The sequence below is a fragment of the Equus caballus genome, chromosome 1 (assembly GCF_041296265.1).
Source record: "Equus caballus isolate H_3958 breed thoroughbred chromosome 1, TB-T2T, whole genome shotgun sequence".
In the NCBI taxonomy this organism is placed as follows: Eukaryota; Metazoa; Chordata; class Mammalia; order Perissodactyla; family Equidae; genus Equus; species Equus caballus.
Window position 1 is genome coordinate 145,646,680 of NC_091684.1, and position 23,508 is coordinate 145,670,187.

At 36.8% G+C, this 23,508-nt stretch overlaps 1 protein-coding gene across 23 annotated transcripts in view; it reads right to left on the minus strand.

Moving 5' to 3' along the window:
• Window positions 1-17,570, minus strand: part of RNF111 (ring finger protein 111) — an 85,067-nt gene extending 67,497 nt beyond the window's left edge. For 7 of the 23 annotated variants that reach the window (XR_011426153.1, XM_070235767.1, XM_070235738.1 and 4 more), the window contains exon 1: window positions 17,316-17,455. Coding sequence is in view for 2 of the 23 variants with exons in the window: in XM_070235651.1 (XP_070091752.1) it covers window positions 773-815 (43 nt within the window). In the remaining 21 variants the exon portion in view is untranslated. Of the gene's footprint in view, window positions 1-772; window positions 1,035-16,769; window positions 17,069-17,108 lie in introns of those variants that run through there. The other 16 variants (XM_070235770.1, XM_070235744.1, XM_070235727.1 and 13 more) reach the window with 11 other exon arrangements.
• Window positions 17,571-23,508: the final 5,938 nt, after the last annotated feature.

Sequence of the window (23,508 nt, forward strand, 5' to 3'; positions counted from 1 at the left end):
GGCGCTGCTCATCAGGCCACACTGAGGAAGCGTTCCACAGAGCACAACCAGAAACACTCACAACTAAAATATACAACTATGTACTGGGGGCAGGGGTGGCTTTGGGGAGAAGAAGAAGAAAAAAAAAAAAAAGGAAATCACCTTCACCTGGAACATATGCCAAATCAAAGTATCCAAGTGTTATGGACTGAACTGTGTCATATGGTGAAATCCTAACCCCAAATATCTCAGAATGTGACTACATATAGGGCCTTTAAAAAGGTAATTACGGTTAAATGAGGTCATATTGGTGGGCCCTAATCCCATCCCACTGGCGTCCCTTATAAAAAGAGGAAATCTGAACACACACACAGACACAGAGAAAAGACCATGTGAGGATACAGCAGGAAGGTGGCCATCTGCAAACCAAGGAGACAGGCCTCAGGAGAAACCAAACCTGGACACATCTTATTCTTGGATTTCTAGTCACCAAAACTGTGAGAAAATAGCTTTTTGCTGTTTAAGCCAGCCAGTCTGTGGTATTTTGCTATGGTAGCTCTAGCAAACTAATACATGTGCAATAAACATTTCCTGAGTATCTTAAATGTGCTAGACTGTCCCAAATATTGTACATACAAAGGTGAACACGGCAAAGATCTGTCCTTAACAAGCTACAATCTAGAAGTTAGGGGACATATCGGTAGGTAATGGAAATACAGTAAGTGTTATGATAGAGGCACGCACAAAAACAAATTTAGAGTACAACCTAATTTGATTCTGAAAAGGAGTGTACCAGGGAAGGTTTTCCAAGAAGGATAAAAGGAGGTCTGCCCCATGGCCTAGTGGTTAAAGTTCCGCATGCTCTGCTTCGGCAGTCCAGGTTCGCAGGTTTGGATCCCAGGCATGGACCTACTCCACTCACCAGCCATGCTGTGGCAGTGTCCCACATACAAAAAAACAGAGGAAGATTGGTGCAGATGTTAGCTCAGGGCTAATCTTCCTCAAGCAAAAAAGAGGAGAACTGGCAGCAGAAGTTAGCTCTGGGCGAATCTTCCCTGGCAAAAAAAAAAAAAAAAAAAGGAAAAAGAGTGAAATGACTAAAAAATGAGACCTGATTACCCTATTTTCCATGATAGAGGTTCTCTGAACTACATATTTAATGATGAAGTACATCTACAAATATATAAAGCCAATTATCTGAAAGACTGAAAGATAACATATGATCTTCTGATAGACAATATATAATTTTCAAACATACCATTACACTTCAAACAACTATTTGTTTGAATTCTTATTAGGAAGAAAAGGGGAAAAGACTAGACAAAGGTCTACAGAATTAACAAAATTTCCCCCAGAATTTGTTTCAGCTTAATAATAGAGGGAGAAATCTACTTTACAAGAACTAAAACCCTATCTTCTCTCTTAATCCTCAACATTAACACTAACCTCCCGACCTCTCTCAGGCAGCACAGTGCCAACTTCATTACCCTTCAGGACAAAGAGAAGAATTATAAGCTATAATACACTTGAAAGTTAAAACAGAATAAAGATCAATCCTAAAACTTGTCTAGAAATGCATAAATGATCAGTAACATAAAACAAGCTGTATAATTAAAAATTAGCCTACAATAGGCATTCCAAAATCTGTTTTTAGCCATGATTTCATGTGAAGGCATAAATGGAATGTTCACCATATTCTCAAATGACACAAAGCTGAAAAGGAATAACATATAAACTGAATGACAAAATCAGGACCTGAAAATAAAACCTTAGAATGATTAGGAAAATCACTTAAAAATAAACACTTTTTAATATAAAGTACTACAACTAAATTTACCTTATATACAGATAAAGACATAGGGGAGGAATTTTTAAAACTATTTTTCACTGAATAATTTGCCCAAAGTCAGTAACTGGGTAATATTCAGAGACGTTCACTCACCAATGCTCCAAGTTCTAATTTTGGTCTATAAAAAGGGAGCATATGATATAACCATCTTTTTCCAGACTCAAATATCAAAAATTTCTGGTCTGAATTTATATCACGTTTTAAAGACTTTTTAATAAATCACCACCATCTGGTCATTTTTGTAAAAGCAGAATGGAATAAAAAAGAGTTCTACTAGCATCTCCCCTCATAAATCAAGGATTATTCTCTAGCTATAACCCTAAAATCTGAACAAAGAAATCCCCCCACACTAATAAAATGGAAAAGTAAAATGTATGACAATAATCATACAAAGAACAGAAGGGGAACAAATAGATGTAGATTGTTCCAAGTTTCTTACATTATACATGAAATAGTCTATTATTCCTTGAAGGCAGACTGTGAAAAGTTAAAGATGCATAGCGTAAACCCTTTATTTTATAAAAAAGCAAAACAAGTATAGCCAATAAGCCAACAGTGGAAGTAAACTGTAACACGACAAAACAAAACAAAACCTAAAAAAACTCAAGCCTAAAGGGGGCAGGAGAAGAAAAGAAAAGGAACAGAGAACAGATGGGACAAATAAAATACAAAAAGTAAGATGAGAGATTAAAACTCAACCATATCGTAACAGGGTGCTGCTGGCAAAAGGATAAACTGGAGAGTCCAGAAATAGACTCATACATATCATCAAATGCTTTCAATAAGAGTGCCAAGATAAGAGGGAAGGAATAGTATTTTCAACAAATGGTGGTGGAACTAGTGAACCATGTGCAAAGAAAATCTCAATCCCTACCTCACACTGGACACAAATTAAGTCAAAATGGATCACAGACTTAAATCTAAAAGCTAAAACCATTAAGCTTCTAAAAGAAACATAGCAGAAAATTTATGTGATCACACCATGGGCAAAGATTTTGTAGAACACAAAAAACATTTTTTAAAAATTCATAAAACTTTATCAAAATGAAAACCTTCTGTTCTTCAGAGATACCATTAAGAAAACAAAAAGGCAAGCTAGCAAGCTAAACACAAAGAAAATTACATGTATATATATGTAGTGTATATGTATATATAAACACACACACACATAACTTGAATCCAGAACATATGTAAAACTCTTAGACCTTAATAAGCCAACCCCCATCCACCCCAGCCCAAAAATAGGCAAACTATTTGTGTGTGTGTGTGTGTGTGTGTGAGGAAGATTGGCCCTAACATCTGTAGCCAATCTTCCTCTTTTTGCTTGAGGAAGATTATCACTGAGCTAACATCTGTGCCAATCTTCCTCTACCTTATGTGGGATGCCGCCACAGCATGGCTTGACCAGCAGCGCTAAGTCCACACCCGGGATCCAAACCTGCAAACCCCAGGCCACCGATGCAGAGCACGCGAACTTAACCACTACACGACCAGGCTGTCCCAGAAAAACAATTTTTAACATTTCTCAAAACATATACAAATGGCCAGTAAGTACACAAAGAAATGCTCACTACCTTTAGTCATTAGGGAAATGCAAATTAAAACCACAATGAGCTACAACTGCAAACCCAATAAAAGGCTAAAAGTAAAAAGACCAAAACCACCAAATGTTAACAAGGATGTGGCACAACTGGAACTCTACACACAACTCTTTGGCAGCTTCTAATAAAATTATACATACATCTAACCTGTGATTCAGTAATTCCATGCCTAGGTTTGAAAACATAGGTATACGAAAAGATTTGCATGTTAATATTCACAGTGTTACTCATAATAACCAAAAATTGAAGGAACACAAATCTCCAACAAGTGAATGGACAAAAAGTTACGATATATAGATACAATGGGATACCAAACAGCAACAACGACAAAATAGGAACTACTGATACACATAACACTATAGATGAATCTCAAAAACATCCTGCTGAGGGAAAGAAATCAGATACGTAGTATCTATATGATTCCATTTATAAGAAGTTCTAGAACAGGGAAACCTAATCTAAGATGGAAAAAAATCAAAACAGTGGCGGTATTCTACAAAGGACAGGGGAAAGGACTGAATAGGAAGTGCATGAGGGAGCTTTCTGAGGTGATGGTAATGTTCTTTTTCTCCATAAGAAATAGGGTTACACAAATGTATACATTTGGAAAAACAATAAATGGTACACAAGATTTGTGCATTTCACTATATGTAAATTTTACTTTAAAAATAGAAAACTGTAAACAAATACTCAACTCTAGTTAATGATATGGAAGCTGAATTTGCTCAGGGGTAAAATGAACTAATGCCTGCAACCTACTTTAAAATGAAAACAAACAAACAACTGACCAAGATGCTTTAGAGGAACCACGAATAGATGGATAGGTGATAAAGCAAAAATAGTAAAATATTAATTGTAGAATTTAGGTGATGGGGAGATGCGTGTTCAACGTACAATTCTTTCAACCTATATATGTTTGAAATTTTCACAACAAAAGGCTTGAGGGAAAAGATTTGATGAGCAAAAGAAGTCAGACACAAAGTATATTACTATATGATATTATTTATATGAAGTTCTAGAACAAACAAAACTAATCCATAACGTCAAAAATCAGATCAGTGGGGGCTGGCCCCGTGGCCGAATGGTTAAGTTCACGCACTCCGCTGCAGGTGGCCCAGTGTTTCGTTGGTTCGAATCCTGGGCGAGGACATGGCACTGCTCATCAAACCACACTGAGGCAGCGTCCCACATGCCACAACTAGAAGGACCCACAATGAAGAATATACAACTATGTACTGGGGGGCTTTGGGGAGAAAAAGGAAAAAAATAAAATCTTTAAAAAAAAAAAAATCAGATCAGTGGTTGCCTGAGGCAGGAGATGGGGGTGAGAGCTGGCAAACAAGCAGGAAAGAACTTTCCAGGGTGAGAGAATGTTTTACGTCCTGATTGGGGTGCTGGTTACATGGACATATACGTTCACCACAACTCATTGAACTGGACAGTAAAATGTGTGTCTTATATTGTACATAAATTATTCCTCAATTAAATTGATATTTTAAATACGTTTACTATAGAAAATCTGGAATAGACAGAAAAAGCAGAGAGAAATTAAGTCCCCCTTCCCTAATTACACCATCCAAATAAAATATCACCATCCTTCCTTCTCTTGTGACAAAGGCCATGCCCTTTGGAGGTAAAAACACTCACTGTTTTCCTTAAAGGCAATACAGAAATACGGGTTATGCCCCTGAAACCTGGAATTCCTTTCTCACGTGACTCAAAATCTACTGACTTAAATCCCTTCAGCCCCATCACTACTGCACGTCTTTAGCAAGTTATTAACCCTTCTGTGCCTAAATTTCCTCATCTGAAAAATGGAAATATCTACCTCAAAGAGTTGTTATCAAAATAATGTATGCACATTCTGGCTTTTATTATTGTTTTTAAAGTTGAAGAGTTAAGCAGCTTTTAGAAATCATCCTGGCAAAAAAGTCCACAAGCTTTCCCCCTGAGCTCTTCCTTTTTATTTCTTGCAGGCCTTCAACTCTCTAGTACACCCACCCCAGGTACTCTATCTTATTCGAGTGAACCTCAAATTCCTCTTGAAGATCAGACCAAAACCCTGACTTTTTATAGCCATGAAGCAAAGGTTGGGGTAACAAAATAAATAAAAATAAAATGGAAAACCAGATTAGGAAATATGGCAGCTGCCCTGAGAATATAAGATCTAATGTGGTGAGCAAAACTGCCCAAGGAAACAATTTCTCCTTGAATGAAGTCCAACAAGTTTATTTAGATAAAAGTTGTTTTGCTCTACCTAAGTGATTCAGGTCAAAATATGTAACCTGGAGGATATTAATTAAAGAATGAGAACAAGAGTCACAAGAGAAAAACCAGGAAGAGGCACTGACATTTTAATGACTGCAGGTAAAGGCATGTGAAAATTGGATCAGGGAGAACACCTCTGGATAAAAAGCACACCCAAAATGTGAATTCAACTGAATAAAGACAAGAAAAAAATCATTTAAACTATGTAGATTATGTTTGCCATTCTACTCAATGATTGTATGCCCAGAATGAACACAAAAAGATAAAATTTTACTATCCTCTAGTTGGTCTCACTTCCCATGTGCCTCTCAGGATACGAGCATCTCATTGTGCTGTCAGATTCTAATGTTTAAAGCATTTATTTTTCCCACAACATGGACCATAAACACAGCTTACTACTTCATCTGGTGTTTAACAATGAAACGTGATTTGTTCCAATACTGAAGGAAAAACAGTCTGTGTTGGACTTTGAGAGACTGTGTCTGCATTTTCTATTTTATGGACAACTTTAGGGATTTCCAAGATTATTCTGACAAATGACATTTCTGTCTTCCTTGGATCTGTGTATTCGCACAGCAAAGTGAAAATCCTTGTGGCAAAAAACAAAAATAGCAAGCTGTTAAACAATTCTAGGATACTGGTTTGGGGAAACCAAGGATTTATTATCCTGTATGCTCATGTCAGCCACTTTATTCAAAAAGCTTTTTTAATTTTTTTTGCTATCAGTCACTACTCAAAGTGATAATTAAGAAGATAATTAAGATGCTACTCTGACCCAAAGAATTTCATATTCTAGATCAATATAGTAATCCTAACCCTAATGGGGAATCCCATACATGTAAGTCTAGGCTACACACATTTACTAATATACTTTTTTGGGCAATCTTCAGAATTTTGATTTCAGTACACATAAACTGTGAGTTCTTCCTTTTAGGGATAATTAGAAAAAGAGGCAACTGAGGCTTAGTAAAGATGATGAGAGAGAAAAGAAAAAGTATTTTAAATTGAAGTTTTTTCAAGATAAAGGAAAATAACTAGAAAGTAAGTAGAGGCCTTAGAACTGCTATCAGTGAAGGAAAATATTCATTCTTACTGGAAAAAAATGGATAAACCCAAGAGTCTAGGAAGAGAGTTTCAGAAAGATCAACTCAGCTATGGCAAACAGGATAAGTACAAGTTAGGTTTTCAAACTTTTTCCATCCCAAGCATCTGGGATCAGACCAGGATCTGGAAATGCCACTCAGGTAATAGAAATTAATTTTACAGTAGTTCATTAATATTTCAGAAGATACAGTATCACTGATAATACATTAGCTACCATTTATTCACTTATTGTTTTCATTCAATAAATATTTATTGAGAGTCTTTTATAAGCTGGGCACTGTTCTAGGTACTGGGATCAGTCATGAACAGGATAGAGAAAGTCTTTGCTTTTATGGAAGTTACATACAAATGAGGACAAACAAGACACAGATAGACAATTGAGATCATTTTAGAGAGAAATATGTGCTATTGAGGAAACACAACAAATGGTAAATGTTGACCATCAGTGGGATCCTCGCTAAGAAGCTAAAGACCTGACTCATGAGAAGGAACCAGCCACCAGTCAGCCAAGCCACACAGTTCTGGAGGAAGAGCATTCCCAGCAGAGGAAACAGTAAGGAAAGATCATGTGGCAGGAACAGGCCTAACAGATGCAAAGAACAGAAATAAGAGGAGTGGGAGGAAAGGGAGAGAGCACACAACGGGATCAGAGGCAGTCAAGGACTAGGTCAGGTAAGACCTGCAAGGAACTGGGTGCCATGTTTTTATTTCATCTTATCCTCACTAAAAACTATTATCTCCAGGGAACTGAGCATTACAGAAGCTAAGTGAAGCGCCTAAGGTCTGACACAAATATCTGGATCTTAATTCTTATATAAATTACTGGTTTTGGTCTCTCTCTTTTTTTAAACTAAATGTATAGTTATGAGGGCTTTTACATGATCACTCACAACTTCAGTTCCCACGACTTTATTTTTACATAAGATTATTATGTTACTCAACCACACTTTCTTCTATTTACCACAGAGATTTTCAGAACTTAGCCTCCACAGTGAGAGAATGCTAAGGTTCTAGTAAACTGTAATAAGTGCTGCAAGATAAGGACCAAATACTATGGGAAAACAGAAAGAAGAGCTATTGATTCAGGAGGAGAAATCTCACAGAAGTTTACAAGCTGGTCCTTAAAAGTAGGATTTCCGCAAGTGGAGAACAAGGACAAGAGCCTATCAGAGGAATGGCAGGCAGGAAGATGGTTACAAAAATAAAATGGCCAGTTGCATCCAGTACTATATGTAGTTCTTTAAAGAAATGTGATTTCATAGAAAATACAATTAGGGGCGCAGCCCCGCAGCCAAGTGGTTAAGTTCACGCGCTCTGCTTCGGCGGCCCAGGGTTTCACTGGTTCGAATCCTGGGCACAGACATGGCACTGCTCATCAAGCCATGCTGATGTGGCATCCCCCAGGCCACAACTAGAAGGACCCACAACTAAAAATACACAACTATGTACTGGAGGGCTTTTGGAGAAAAAGGAAAAATAAAATCTTAAAAAAAAAGAAAAAGAAAATACAACCAAATTCAAGACAAATCACATTCCATAGATGTTCTGTAATAAAAATCTTATATCACATGATTTTCTTCACTTAATATGACTACTTTGCATTAAAGAACAGTAAAGTGAACCTATTCACTGCATACATGAAAAGTGTACTCATTCACATATTTAAATATGATTTTACCACTAAGAGTTGGGAAGAGCGCCTAGTTCCATATCAATAATGTAACTTGCTCCTGGTAAAATTCTCATAATTATCAAAAGTAGAAGTTCTCATTTTGTCTAAACATGGTGAATTATACACATATCTTTATCTCGAATTCCCTTCCAATCTCCACCAAAGTGAATGTAAAAGAAAATTTTATAAAAGCCACCAAAAACAAAAAAAGGGAATAGCAAATAAGAGATAACAACAAAATCCTATCATCTGAATGACAGCAACTACAAAAAGAGAACAAAGGATAAAACAACTAAGAAGTTATCAAAGCTAATACAAGAATACTTCCTAAAACTGAAGAGCATAAGCCCTTGCTACCTTTGTCCTCAGAGACTACCATTCTCCTCATCCACTCCACTCCAGCCACAACAGCTTCCTGGTTATTCCTTGAGCAGGCCAAGCATGCTATTGCTATTCAATCTGCCTGGAGTGCTTGTCCCCCAAATGTCCATAAGGCTCTCTCACTCACTTCCTTTAGGTCTGTGCTCAAATGTTTCCTTATCTTTGAGACCATCCCTGACCACCTTATATTTAAAAAGCTAACCCCACCCCCATCTTCTTTTTCCAGCTCAGTTATTTCCATAATCTTCATCTGTAAAATTTGTTTTCCCACAAGAGCCGATTTTTTCTTTTCCTCATTATGAAAACCCAAAGCTTAGAACACATAGTTGGCATTCAATAAATATATGCTGAATTGTTATTCAAAATAATCTAAAATTGTGACAAAAATATATCGGGAGAAAGAGTGAAGGGAGAAGAAAGGACTCATTTTTCCACAAGCACTCAAAAGATAATGCCTAAAACTGGTTGGTCCTCCAGTTGACACAGCAGTTCTCAAACTTTCTGATTTCTGAACCCCTTTACACCCTGAAAAATAACTGAAAAAGTTTTTATTATATGGGTTATAGATATCGATACAATATTAGAAAATAAAGTTGATAAATGCTTATTTATAAACAGCAACAGTAAAACCATTACATGCTAATATAAGTAATGTTTATGAATATATTTTCCAAAAAAATTGAGAAGAGTGGCACTGTTATACATTTTTGCATATCTTTTTAATGTCTGCCTTAACAGAAGAAACCTGGATTCTTATATCTGTTTCTGTATTCAATCTAATAAGAAAATCCAGCTTCATATGAATATGTAGTTCAAAAAGGGAGGAGTATTTTTTAATAACCTTTTCAGATAAGTGTGGATATTATCCTCTGAAACTATACCAAAACTTAAGCGTAATTTTATAAAGGTAAGTTGCAATGTGGAATCTAAACCCCTATCAGTGAAACTTTTCATACCATTTCACTAAAAACACATTCTTCTTTCTTGCACTTCAGTGATCTTTCACCTACAACATGATTTTGTAATATCAGGCATAGGTCATTTGAAAAAAGTTGGTCCACTGAGTTACATACATCTTCCAAACACTGATATATTTCATTATACAATAACAACAAAAAAAAACACAAACCACATTTGTTACTATCAACATCAATTTCATCAGAAAAGTCCTAAGAAGCTGCCAAGCTCACACTGGCAGATACATTTTCCAAAATTCTACTTTTTTGCTTGAAAGCCTGAATTTTATCTTGGCAATAAATTCTGTCAGTTGTTTTGCCTGAAGTGACAGGCTCACTTCATTTATTTTTGAGAAAGTATGTACAAATACCCAAGTTTAAATAACTATAGTTCACTCTTTCAAGTAAAAATAGTGTTCCATGAAAAAAGCAACTAAATAGTTTGCTAGTTCATCTCACAACTCAATTACACAAGTATTTTTCTTCTAGACAAGCACCATACTCTGCTATGCAGCAGAAGCACCTTGTAACATTCTTCCCATTTTGTGACATGAAATACTAAAAAGACATGTACTCAAGGGTCAAGATAAATAAAATTAACAAGTTTTATTGCTTCATAAAGGACATTCTTAAATGAAACTGGGGTGTTTTTTTTTTTTTGGTTTTGTTTTTTACTGTAAATGTATAGTGATGAAGAACATAATGATTATTAGTACAGTTTTTGCCACTGTCTTGCTATGCACTGCAGGACCAGCAGTTTGCACCACAGTGCAAATGTCAACATAGTTAAGTAGCAAAGAATTTAGTATTATTATGAAATAGTTTCAACCTAGCAGACTTTCTCAAACTCTTGAAGACCCCCTCAAGAGTCTACAGACCACACTTTGAGAATGCTGCTCTGGAGAGATATATAAAACATATCCTCTTCCTCTTAAGGAGCCATTTCTTTAGGGAAAAGTATTGGGTAGCATGAAGAGAGGGATGGCAAGCAGACTTATTTTTCCCTGTACACCCTTTGTAGCTTGTGAATTTGGTACCATCTGTATTACTTTTATCTTAAAAAATAATTTTTTAAAAAACAAAAAATGCAAACTGACATCAAAAGTGGCTAAGTATATGGCTAAGTAGACATATAAGCACACTATTTAGAAATATAAAGGTAAATACCAGAAAATAATTTTTAAGAGCTGAAAGTGCTTCCACTTAGGAAGTGAAACTAGGGGATAAAGAGGGGTGGCATAGAGAACTGCTGTCTTTCATTGTAAGCCTTTTGGAACTGACTTTTAAAATCATATAGATACTAATTGGTTTAAAAATAAAAATCATTCAAAATATTTCCTAGAAAAACACTTATAAGTTAGGTTTTAAAGATAAACAAATAAAGCAAATACCCAGGCACGGGGAGAAAACGGCTGTGAAATATACCAAGATGTAACAGTAACTGCCTGGAATAATGTGTCTCTGAGTTTTCACTCATATATGAAATATTCTGTATTATGATTTTAAAATTTCACTTAAAAAGCTAGCTAAAAAGCAACAATTTCCTTCAGACTAGAATATCTGATGACTTAGTTAAAAACAATTAAGTACGTAAAAAACCCTAAAATCCTAAGTTGTTTTTGAGTTTAAACCTTACATACAGACATACAAAGTAACACAAAGTAAAATAACTTTTTATTTTTTCTTCTATTTTGTTTGGACATAATTAAGATCAAATCAGAACTTACCTAAAAAAGAAAACAAGAATAAAATAGCTCTTTTATGGTAAATGTAATAAATTGCTAAATCTTATGTAATTATTTCATAATCAAAATCTTCACAGAAATATAAACCCACTACCAAAATCTAATTTAAATTTAGTTTCTCAGAGGATGTCCTGATCCAGGAAAGAAGAGATTATTTCTATATATAAATAGACAACTCAAAAGCAAATTGGACTCCCAACTAAAAGGAACCAGGGCTCTTTGGGGAATGACTGATTCCAGGACTGAGAAAGGAAAGATACAAGATGAGCTTGGAACACCTTGTTGTGCCAGAAAAGAAGGAAATACTCAAAAAAAATTATGAAGACACAGAAGCCAGGGTGGACAGGCTCCCACTGGACAAATCTGGGACAATCTGAGCATCAAAATAAATAAAGGCAGTAATGGATTATAACCTATTGAATAAAAAAGGGAGTACATAAGTCCATATTGATAATAGATGGAAGGATGCTTCTTCCTTACAACAGAATGCCTATTGATAAAGTGGAAGACTCAGAAAATAACCATTCCGCAATCATTAAAGTAAAAATCAATACAGGCAAGAATCATCAATGGATGCTAAATCCAGGAGAGGAACTTGATGAGGATTCAGAATATTTATTTAGAAGCAGGATATCTGCATTACCTCAAAGTTATCCCTACAGATTGCTTAGTAGGTACAAGGGAAAAATAATAACTATATTGTGAAGAAACCAGACAACACCATGACCAGGTAATTAAAAATTAACATCGCCAATGAAGGGCAGACCAATGACACCTGCTTCCTTCCATATCATACTCTAAGGAGGATATAAAATCCCTGGCTAGGGATGCATAACCTGAATCTAATTATGAGAAAACATCAGACAAATCCAAATTGAGGAATATTCCATAAAATATATAGCTTGTATTCTTCAAAAATGTCAATGTATTAAAACAGAGAGGCTAGGGCCGGCCTAGTGTCACAGTGGTTAAGTTCACACATTCTGCTTCGGCAGCCTGGGGTTCACCAGTTTGGAACCCAGGTGTGGACATGGCATTGGTTGGCAAGCCATGCTGTGGTAGGCGTCCCACATATCAATAGAGGAAGATGGGCATGGATGTTATCTCAGGGCCAGTCTTCCTCAGCAAAAAGACAAGGATTGGCAGCCAATCTTAGCTCAGGGCTAATCTTCCCCCCCAAAAAAAAAAAAAAAAAAAAAAACAGAGAGGCTAAGGCACTGGTTCCAAATTAAAGGAGACTAAGGAGATATGACAACTAAATGCAATTTGCAATCCTGGATTGTATGCTATGGGAAAAAAATGCTATAAAGGTACAAATATTATTGGAATGAACTGACAAAGCTGGAATAGGGGCTATAGATCAGATAAAGATATACTATTATCAACGTTAAATTTTTCTGAATTTAGTAACTGTACTGTAATAATGCAAGAGAATACAATAAAAGTGAATCTTTAGAGACAAATGGGCATAATACATGCAATTTACTCTCAAGTGATTCAGAAAAGAGAGAAAGAGAAAGCAAATGTGACAAAATGTTAAAAACTGGTAAATCTGAGTAAAGGGTATTTAAGAGTTCTCAGTACTATTTTTTTAATTTTTCTGTAAGTTTGAAACTACTTAAAAAATTAAAATAAAGGCAAATTGGGATGTCAAAAGGTGGTGAAAACAAGTGATTTATTCACATATGAATAAGGGAAATGACTACAACAGTGACGCAGACTGGCACATAGACCCACAGTGAACTTCTTAAATTTTCAATTCTCTAGAAAAAGAAAAATATTTTTTAAGTAACCATATAAACAGTAAAATGCTGATCCTGTATACCCTCAGGGAAACATAGAAATCTATGATTTCATGTAACACAGCCCGCACTGAGGGACTCTCCCTTCCTCCAGCAAACCATAAGCTCCTCATAGGCAGGCCTTCAGGTCCTGCTCTTTGTCGTTACTTAAGCACTGACACAGTGCCTGAAATACAGAACTCACATTTGTTGAATAAATGCTGAATGTTTAGAAAGAGGAACAAAATACTGCATTTTATCAAAATTGGGAGGAAGAGGGAGAAAGGGAGAAGACATCTAAATACAGAATAATTTTTTTAAAATATGAACATTTTCAAACCTCAAAAAAGCAGACCACAATATTATTAATACCCACATACCTACTACCCCAACCCAACAACTATGAAGATTATGCCACGCTTGCTTCATCTAACTCATCACCACCCCCCTTTTTTTCGCTCTGAAGTATTTTTAAACAAATACCAGACATCTTATTTCTCTTCCTCATTCTTCAGTCTCTGTCTCTGAAAAATATGGGTATTTTCTTACATAAACATAAAGCCATTATCATCCCTAACAAAATTACTGATGATTCCTTGATATCACCTAATACCCATCCACATTCAAATTTCCTCCAAAGTGTTTCAAAATGACTTCCCACAATTGGTTTGAGTCAGGATTTAAACAAGGTCAACATGTTACATTTGGTTACTACACATAAAATGTGTTTGACCTTTATTTTTACACTGTTTATCAGCAATCACAAAAAAGTCTAACAAACTAAACAATTAATTTACACTTGTAGATTCTCCAGAATCAAACCCAATCTAATCTAACACATTTGTTGTTCCCTTTGTCTGTAGCACTCTTCCTCCATATCCTTACTCCGGCTGATTCTTTCTAGTTATTGATCACAAGCCATGTTTTACCTCTGCAAAGAGGCTCACCCTAACCACTCAACCCATAATAGGGCCCCACTTCCATTCATTCTCCATTACATGGTGCTATTTTCTTCATGGCACTGACCACTACCTAAAACTATTCTGTTTATTATCTGTTTCCCCAGTAAAATGTCCACTCCGTGCAGGCAGAGTGCGTTCTTCACTGAAGACCGAGAACAAGACATTCAATAAATACTTACTGAGTGACTAAATAATAATGCAGTACCTCTATTTAAAATGTAAGCTCCACTTAGTATTTGTTTTAAACATTTATAGCTCACTCCTCATGTAACGATACAAATCGACTACCTGTAGAAACCTGGGCCAGCTGGTACTAAGAATCTGTGGGATGAAGGAAAGAAAGAACAGAGATGTAAGGTATCAAATGCCTTTACTGAACAATGATTAGTTTTCTGAAAGAAAAATTATTCAGGATGATTTAAAGAGCATTACCAGGAGTAAAACAAAAGTTTCATTTTTTTAGGATCATATGAGAGCTATTAAATCATGAGTAATATCTACAATGGGGCAGCAGTAGTATCTGCAACAACAAACATGGAGTCATCATAGTTTTCTTCCCTAATATATACATATCATGAAGGAATTTATACTCTCAGTATAACATTTCCTTCTGGGGATCGGATCATGATGAATACAACACTGAATACCAAAAACACCTAACTCAAAATACAAACCATTACATTTGAGACCTAGAGAAAACTAGAGTTATCTATCCCACACTTCTCATTTAACAGTTGAGAGAGATCTGAAGCCCAGGATGGTTATCAATAAAGTCAAAGATCTAATGAACAGCAAGCGATGCTAGATCTAAAATCCAGGTCTCCTGTCTCTAGTCCTATACTGTCTCGTAAGATAATGTCACATAGAATGCTAATGTCAAGTTACAATATACTTTAATGACGATCATTTTGAGTAGTCACTTTTTTTTTTTCACCTATTGAAGTTCTAGCCCACAGAGGGAAAAGTCAAAACAGGGCCAAATATAATTATGCTCTAAGTAAAACACGTTACAGAATCCCTCTTTGACAAAATAATAAAAGAAATGTATAAAAAAATCTAATTGGCTTGATTCAATAGTTTTTATTCCACATTTTAAATTAAGTAAAAATAACTATTTAAGAAAATTTGCCGACTATTCCTTTGCTTTGGATGTGTAAATTGCTGTTCTCTTAAACATCAGTGTAGCTATTTTTCAATTATCTGTAGAAATAGAGTATCAAAGTGAAATTTGTCAAGCTGTAACCTCCACTATAATGCCTTTTTCACTAAAATGAAATTCTGATTATATCTTTCTTCAAAAACCAACTCTAGTGAAAGAACTAACATGCAAGTGACCAAAAGACACCAAACAAAAGGGGAAAAGTGACAGAAGAATCCACACAGATACAGCATCCCTGAGAGAGCAGGAGAGACTCAACTCTTCCTAGTTTTTCCTACAATATTGTTTAGACCAATTCATAAACACCCTCACCAGTTTTGAGAATACTACTCTGAATGTTGGGCAGCAAACAGACGAGAGAGATGTCATTTGTCCAAGGTTAAGAGGCAAGAGATGGACAAAAGCAAAATAATTCAAGACAAAAAAAGCACAAAACAATTTAAGATTATTTTCAGAGTAATGGGGCTTCTCTCATCCTATCTATTTTGTCTCACAAACACAACCAAAGACTACTGTATATGAAAAACAACATGGTTTATATTGATATGAAAATTTTTACTAAAAAACAAAGTGTAGATCCTCACCCTAATAGGGCTAGTAAAATCAGTATTATAGAACTTCTATGTAATACTGAAATCACATTCTAACATTTGAAAGCAATGACACACACAAAAAAACAAAAAAGGGAAAAGAAATGGAACCTTAGCTTATCTTTTCCACAGTCTGTTCTTTTTGGTTGAAGAGGTCCCTAAAACAAGAAAATTAAACATAAAATATCAAATGAAGTAAAGTTAGGATTAAGTCGGGTTCAAAAGCTGTAAGAACTATAAAACGAAGTCCATGTCAGCTGGCATCTCACCACTCCAGAGTTCTAAATTCATACTGCACATAAATCAAGAAACAGGAAAGCATACAATACAATGGAGTCACCCCACGCTACAAACATGAACAAACTAAATGAATACTCTACACTTCCTGGTATTTTTTTAAACGTTAAAAACTTAGATTTGGGTTAAGAAGTATCTGTACAGATCTACAACAACCTATTTAAGAACTACTGTGACAAACCTCTATTTCTGCAGTATAGAACAGACATTTCCACTACCGCATTATCACTGACTCTGATAAATCACCTACGGATAATAGAAATATCAAGCTCCTCTGAATGACCCAACAAGCCAACCCTATAGCAAATCCGACGCGCCTGTTATTTCTGCCGCTCCGCGGACTACGCTTCCTTGAGCCCAGACGAAGGCAACTCCCTACCCGGGGGAGCTGACCCAGCGCCCCCCAACCCCCCGGGGCGCGTTACCTTCAGCACTCCATTGTCAAATCGCACTCCCACGCCTCAGTCCTCAGCCCCCATCCTAAGACTCTAGGCAGAGTCGAAAAGGGGAAAGAAATCCCCGCACCCACACTCCCCTACTGTGGGGTGTGGGTGTGTCTGTAGAGAAACGCTTCGCTCAAACACAATTAAGCCTTCCGCGGAGACCCAGACCCTAAGTCACTGCGGAGCCAGCACTAACCGGCGGGTCGCGGACCCTAGCCTTCCGCGGCCGCAGCCCTTCCTCTTTCTCCCCTCCGGGCCGGCCCCTCCCCCGTTGCGCGCACGCGCGGCCTCCAATCGATCCCCTCCCCCCTGGCCCCTCACCTTAATCATTAGCCACCCTCTTCCCAGGGTCCCGGAACCACTGGCCCGGGAAGGAAGACAGGAGATACAAGGGGGGGACGAGGATGCGTCGAGGGCCAGTGATCGGCGCCTCAGATCTCGGCCTAATAGGCCCCTATAGTCAAGAGCAGCGTCTGTCACCGCCACCAAAACTGTACGAGCGGCAGCGCCTGGTTCGGCCCAGCTCACCCGGCTTAGGTTCAGAATGCCTAATTTGGCCCCACAGGAACTCCTTCCCCGACGCTGCGGGCGTTTCTATGCTGCGCAGACCGAACACCTCGCCACCGTCGCCGCCACTGCCGCTGCTCTCCTGCCGCCGCCGGCGCTGCCGCCGCCTAACCAATCCCTCTTCTACCGAGCGAGCACGACACTCGGGCCTTTACGACAGTCCGGAAAGCGAGAGCGCAGCAGCCTTCACGCCTCCATTAACATAGGTTTGTTTCTGCGCTTGCTCAGATTCTGGTTTCTCCCTGTCCCGCCCCCTCTTCGCCGGCCCTCCCCTTTTGTACTCGCTTTATCAGTCGCCCGGCGGAGCCGAATGGTGTCATAAAGCTCGCTATTTTATTTGCGTTGGTGGTTACGCGTTCAATAATTAACCAAAATACTGACTACGTTTTGGCTAATTTTTTGGTAACTAAAAATTACAACTAACCACAAAATAATTGACTATTCTTAACGGTACAATTAAACAAAAACATCATGGTTTTAGTGTCTTGCACAACAAATGATACCAAATGATACTCGCTAATGACAAAAAGATAATGGCACCTCATTGTTAAGGTGAATTTGCTTCCAGAATCAGATCAAAAGTGGTAATAAGATATCCTGGGAACTGACTGTACGATCACATAACGACTTCTTAACTATTTTATAAAAATCAGTAGATAGCAAACGCTTCATTATGTGCATTAGGAGGATGTAGGGAAAGAGGATGTAGGCTTTAGAATCAGTCAGACAGACTTCCTTTCCAAATCCTAGTGATGCCAATTAACAGTTGCCTTACTTATTAGACCTTTATAAATCTCAGTTTCCAAAAAAAAGAGAAAAGAAATAAAATGTCAATTACATCCCAATAAGAAAAGAAAAGCATATCTAAAGCCCCCCCAAAAAACATCTGTTTCCTCCTCTAAAAATTGAGATAATATTATTTGCCTGAAAGCGTTCTTGTGGGATTAAATAAGGCAGTTTATATAATGCTTCAAACATTACTTACCAATCAAGTGTCTAATAAATATTAATTCCCTCCCTTTGTCATCAACTTATCTTTCTCAATACCCTTTCTTTTGTGCACTCATGTTCTCCATACTGTTCAGTAAAGAAAATATTTAAAAATAATAATAAATAAGAAAATGTAGCAGATTGTTTGGGGAAACTGGAAGAGCATTAGAGTAGGATTTTTCCTCAATCCTCCTATTTTCTCACCCTAAATATAAAATTCTACCTGGACTATCTTATCTACTGCCATAACAGTTAAAACTGTTATGGACTCACGACTTCTCAAAGTCATGTATTTCCAGACCTAACCTGTTTTCTAAAGCTCTTGACCTAAGCTCTTCCATAGACACTAGCCACATGTAGCTGTTGAGCACTTGAAATGTGGCTAATACAAATTGAGTAGTGCTGTAAGTGAAAAATATGCACCAAATTTCAAAGATACAATACAAAAAAATTGTAAAAACCTTAAAAATTTTTAATATTGATTGCATGCTCAAATAATATTTTGGATATATTGAGTTAAATCAGTAATTCTCAAGTGGATGATTTTCTCCCCCCCCCCCCCACCTACCCTGGGGACATTTAACAATATCTGGAGACATTTTTGATGGTCACAACTTGAAGGGGGGGGGGTGGCTACTGGCATCTACTAACAAGAGGCCAGGGATGCTGCTAAACATCCTACAATGCACAGGACAGCCCCCACAACAAAGAATTATCTGGCCTGAAATGCCAATAATATTCCAGTTGAGAAGTCCTGGTCTAGAAAAGACTGAACAGTGTAGTTAGAAAAGGACCAGTACTTTTTCATGAAATTCATAGTAAATGAAAAGACAGACATATGTAGCAGGATATGGAGTCAAGAAAAGGGAGACTTGAATCCTGTTTGGTATGCTGAAGGGAAAAGAACCAGCAGAAAATGAGAAGCAAAAGATAGTGGAAATAAAGGGACGCCCAATGGAGGCAGAGGAAATGGGATTCAAAGCTCAGATGGAAGAATTAGCCTTGGATAGTAGAAGGGATAGTCCTTTCACTGAAACAGGTGAGGAGGAGGAGGAAGGGATTGTACAAATAAATTGTTAGTTTCAGGGGTCAAATTGAGGGTTTGCTTAGTGCATGACCTTGGTTTCTCTGTGAAACATGAGGTAAGGCCATCTACTAAGATATCAGGTTGGGAAATGGTTCGGTGGAGAGTAATTAGAAGAGAGAGAGAAAAGATCAGCATAGTCACTAACATGATGGTGGAGAGTAGATGGACAAGAAATCAAAGGTAGGAAGCCCAGAGCAGAAAAGGGATGAGACAGAGAAGACAGGTGCCATGAGGTTGTATTTAGGGGAATAATGATAGATTATAGGGGTGGGAAATATCCCTCACCTGAATTACATACACTAGTTTCCTGATTTCTGCGCTTCTGCTCCCAACACCATCATCACACCACTCCCAATTCAAGCTTAAAGCACTATCAGAGTATGGCAGAAACTGATGGAGACACCAGGTTGCTTAAAATCCTTCAATGACCCTCCATCACCTTCAGGATCAAGTCCTAAGTTCTTAGCTTAGCAAATAAGGCTCTTCAACATCCAGATTCTCCAGTGCCATTTCACGCCACCCTTTCCCACCATTCTGCTCCCTTCCCCTGCTTAGACTTCAGCAAACTTCTCAAACTTCTTATAGTTCTCCAGAAAAAAATACTGTTCCAATATCTTCCTGCCTTTGCACCTACTATTCCTTGTCTCAAAATACCCTCCCTCTCTCCCCAACAGCCCTCACTCCTGCTTTATCTGCTTAGCAAACTCTTATCCATTCTTCAAAGCCCTCTTTCATGAAGCATTTTCTTACCTCTCTCCCCAGCTCCTGCAATAGAACTAATAATCACTCCCACTTTTGTATTCTCTTCAATCTTTGTATATACTTCTAAGTACTATAAATTATATATAATATATTATATACAAAATTAATACAATAGTACAAATATATTATTAATTATATATAATTATAATACATATCTTCTCCAAAAAACTAAAATAAAAAAAATATATATATAATGTCCTTCTCCCTTTAGTTGAAAAATATTACTCAGTAAATGTTTACTAAACTTACTGAATAAGGAGATTGGGGTTCTAGTCTCGGTTTTGCCACTAAGAAACCAGAAATCCTTAATCTTAATCAAGTCCCTTGAACTCTTTCAAAAATTAATTTGACTCACCCTTAGAAAGATCAGGACTATCCAACATATAGTCCAAACCAAATTCAGCCTGCCTGAAACAGCAGTAAAGTGATATTTACCAAATTAGCCTGCACACATGGGCCAGCAGTGCCTAACTATCTGGTAGGCAGGAATTTGAGGAGCTTGCTCTAAACCTGGAAATACTGAGCTGAATTACTGGGTTACCTGCAATAAGTGGAGAAAAGGAAAATTTCTAAAAATTACAAGAATCAGAGGGAAAGACTGGTACACCCACCATCCATTGCATACTTCAAAATGGAACAAAGTTTACAAGTGAGAGTAACTGATTATGTGGTCAGCTTTGTGAGCTCTTTGGAGGAAAATGAGCAAAGGTTGGAGATTTAATGCAAGGAGATAGGGAGATTTGGGGAACTTGTTGAAAATATTTACCTCAGATGAAAATTTGGGGGAACAATTAAAAGGATGTAAGAGGTGCACTAGTCAGAACACTTAGTGATTCACAACATTTTACTTTCTTATTGATGTACCAAGATATCACTGGAACTTGAAGCCAGAAGGAAAATTTTATAGATTCCACAACACTGCTGGCTTAGCTGAGGCAGTACAGGTCCTCATTAAAATTTTATATAAAAAATTTGATTTCGGGTTATAAGATTGCAAACAGATTGTGTTTAATTTGAGATCATAATCTTTATTATACACACAGAGACAGAGACAGAGAAACAGAAAGAGAGAAGTATCATTAGACACAGCACTTATTTCCTACTACTAAACTCTTTTGAAGTCAATGGAATCATAGATTTTGAAAAATTGAGGTGCTATTTCGTGGAAGGATAACCTCAAAAGACAGTACAATTTTAATAGGTATTTATTGTTTTTTAAGTTCCTCTGATTGTCTTTGGAATGCAACCTTTAAGACATATTTGAATTATCTAGTCTAATACTATCAGCATGGCTCAGTTTCTGAAAGACTGAGGGAACAAATCATGGACTAACAAGGAGATATAGAATGCCTGGAATTTTGTAGACAAGCATTTGAAATTTCAAGTATCTGGAAATATTTCTGGCTATCTGACCAAACTCTGGGTATGCTTGAGGCCATCTTGTTCTTGAAAGTATATTTTTAAAGCAAAACTGTACAAAAATGAAAGACAAAGCCATCATCCACCCATGTAAGCCTCGTGTCACCTCAGTGTAAGTGGTGTCTGAATTGATTGATAATTGTTCTCAGAAATAGTTTAGTCTGTTAATTACCAGTATTTTTATACACTTGGTCAAAGTTAGTCATAGGTTTACCACTGAACTTTTATACTAAGGTGTTTTAACTCTTTTTAGAATGTTTTTTGCAATGCTATTTTTAAAATCCACAATTTCTAAAGGATTCACTTCTGTTAGCAATATAAAAAATTCACAAGTTTCCGATCATTAAAAAGTTAGGCTGTATAATGTGTGAAGTCCCTTAGAGCTCGGACATTTCATGGTTTGCTTCAGATCTAACAAGATTTATGTGAACCCTGTGGCTATTACAATTTCAAGTGTGATTTACATACTAGTAAACTATTTGCAAATTCAGAACAGAAAGTAAAGATGTTTCTATATACTTGCTTGTTATTTATAGATCGTGTAAAGTTTTCCAAAAACATTAAATATTTTCCTAAACTATGTTAGTATTTCTTTAGTTGCCTAATGTGTATCTTGACTACCATTTTGGGTTACAGGATCATAAACAAAGACTATGCTTTACTTAGTTTATAGGTTATATGGTACAGTTAAAATATTGATATATTTGGGGAATATTCAAAAACAAGGATATAGAAGAAGGAAGAAAATGAAATGAAACTGCCCATGTAATAAAACAAGATTTAAAAATATTTAACAACTTGAATCTGAATGCCTTTAATACTTAGGGCTTCTGGTAAGATTTTAATTATTTTTAACTTTTGATAGAGCATAAGTCACTATTACATTACTCTTTCAGAAATTTGGAAAGATCGTTTAGAGATTTTAGTTTAATATCTTTATTTTGATATTTACTCAAAATTTTGGTTTTGAAAACATAAATGTGTCAAAGTCGATGATGACCAAACTCTGAAACCTTACTTGTTTGGATTATAAGGATAAATAAGATCTTTCCACTCTGAGCCCTTCCAACACTAATTTAGGATTGAGTTAAACTAGGAAAGAGTGCCACCTACTGAATCAAAATTACTTAAACAGCTCAACAGTAAGTTCCTTTTTCAGAACACGTAAAGTTCTAGCTTTTTTTTCCTCAAAGATGTGCATTTAAGAGGATCTTCATACAGAAAATTTTCTTTAAAAAATTATTCAACTAAGTGCTCCCTGCTAGGAGAAAAATAACAGACTGGCCACATGTGTTTTATCATCCCCAACATCACCCTGAAGATAATAAAGGAATCAAAAAGGTATGAACCCAAAACAATAAGAAAATGGGAGTAGGTCTTCAGCAAGCGAGTTAATCCACCAAGTATCTGAAAGATAGAAATCAGATAGAGAACTAGTGACTGCCGTAGCAGAGTGAAAAAAAGGTACACCAGAAAATACTACCAGAGGGGCTGCACCAGTGAAAGAGCTCATATGCCCTGCAGAATTCACCAGAGGCTAGGGACTCAGGCCAAAGGCAAGGGAGGCCGAGAAAAAAATGTAGAAATGAAAGAAGAAGAGGTTAATTGTGAGTTTATATGTAGCGTAGTCAAACCTTTCCCTGCCTCTCTTCCCTGCATAAGGAAAACATGGCATCTAGGCTTTGAAGTCCTAGGCAGAAAACAAGGGCAGGAGTTCATAAAGAAACAGATTGAACTAGTTGAGATCCAGAGCAGCTGTGTGACAATCCATGCTAGATACTTACAGGCCCCACCTGCCCACTGCTGCCTGGCAGTAGGCATCACCCTTTCACACAGACTTCACATTTAGTTTTTATACTACATCATTTAAAAATATTTACTGACAAGGAAGATATG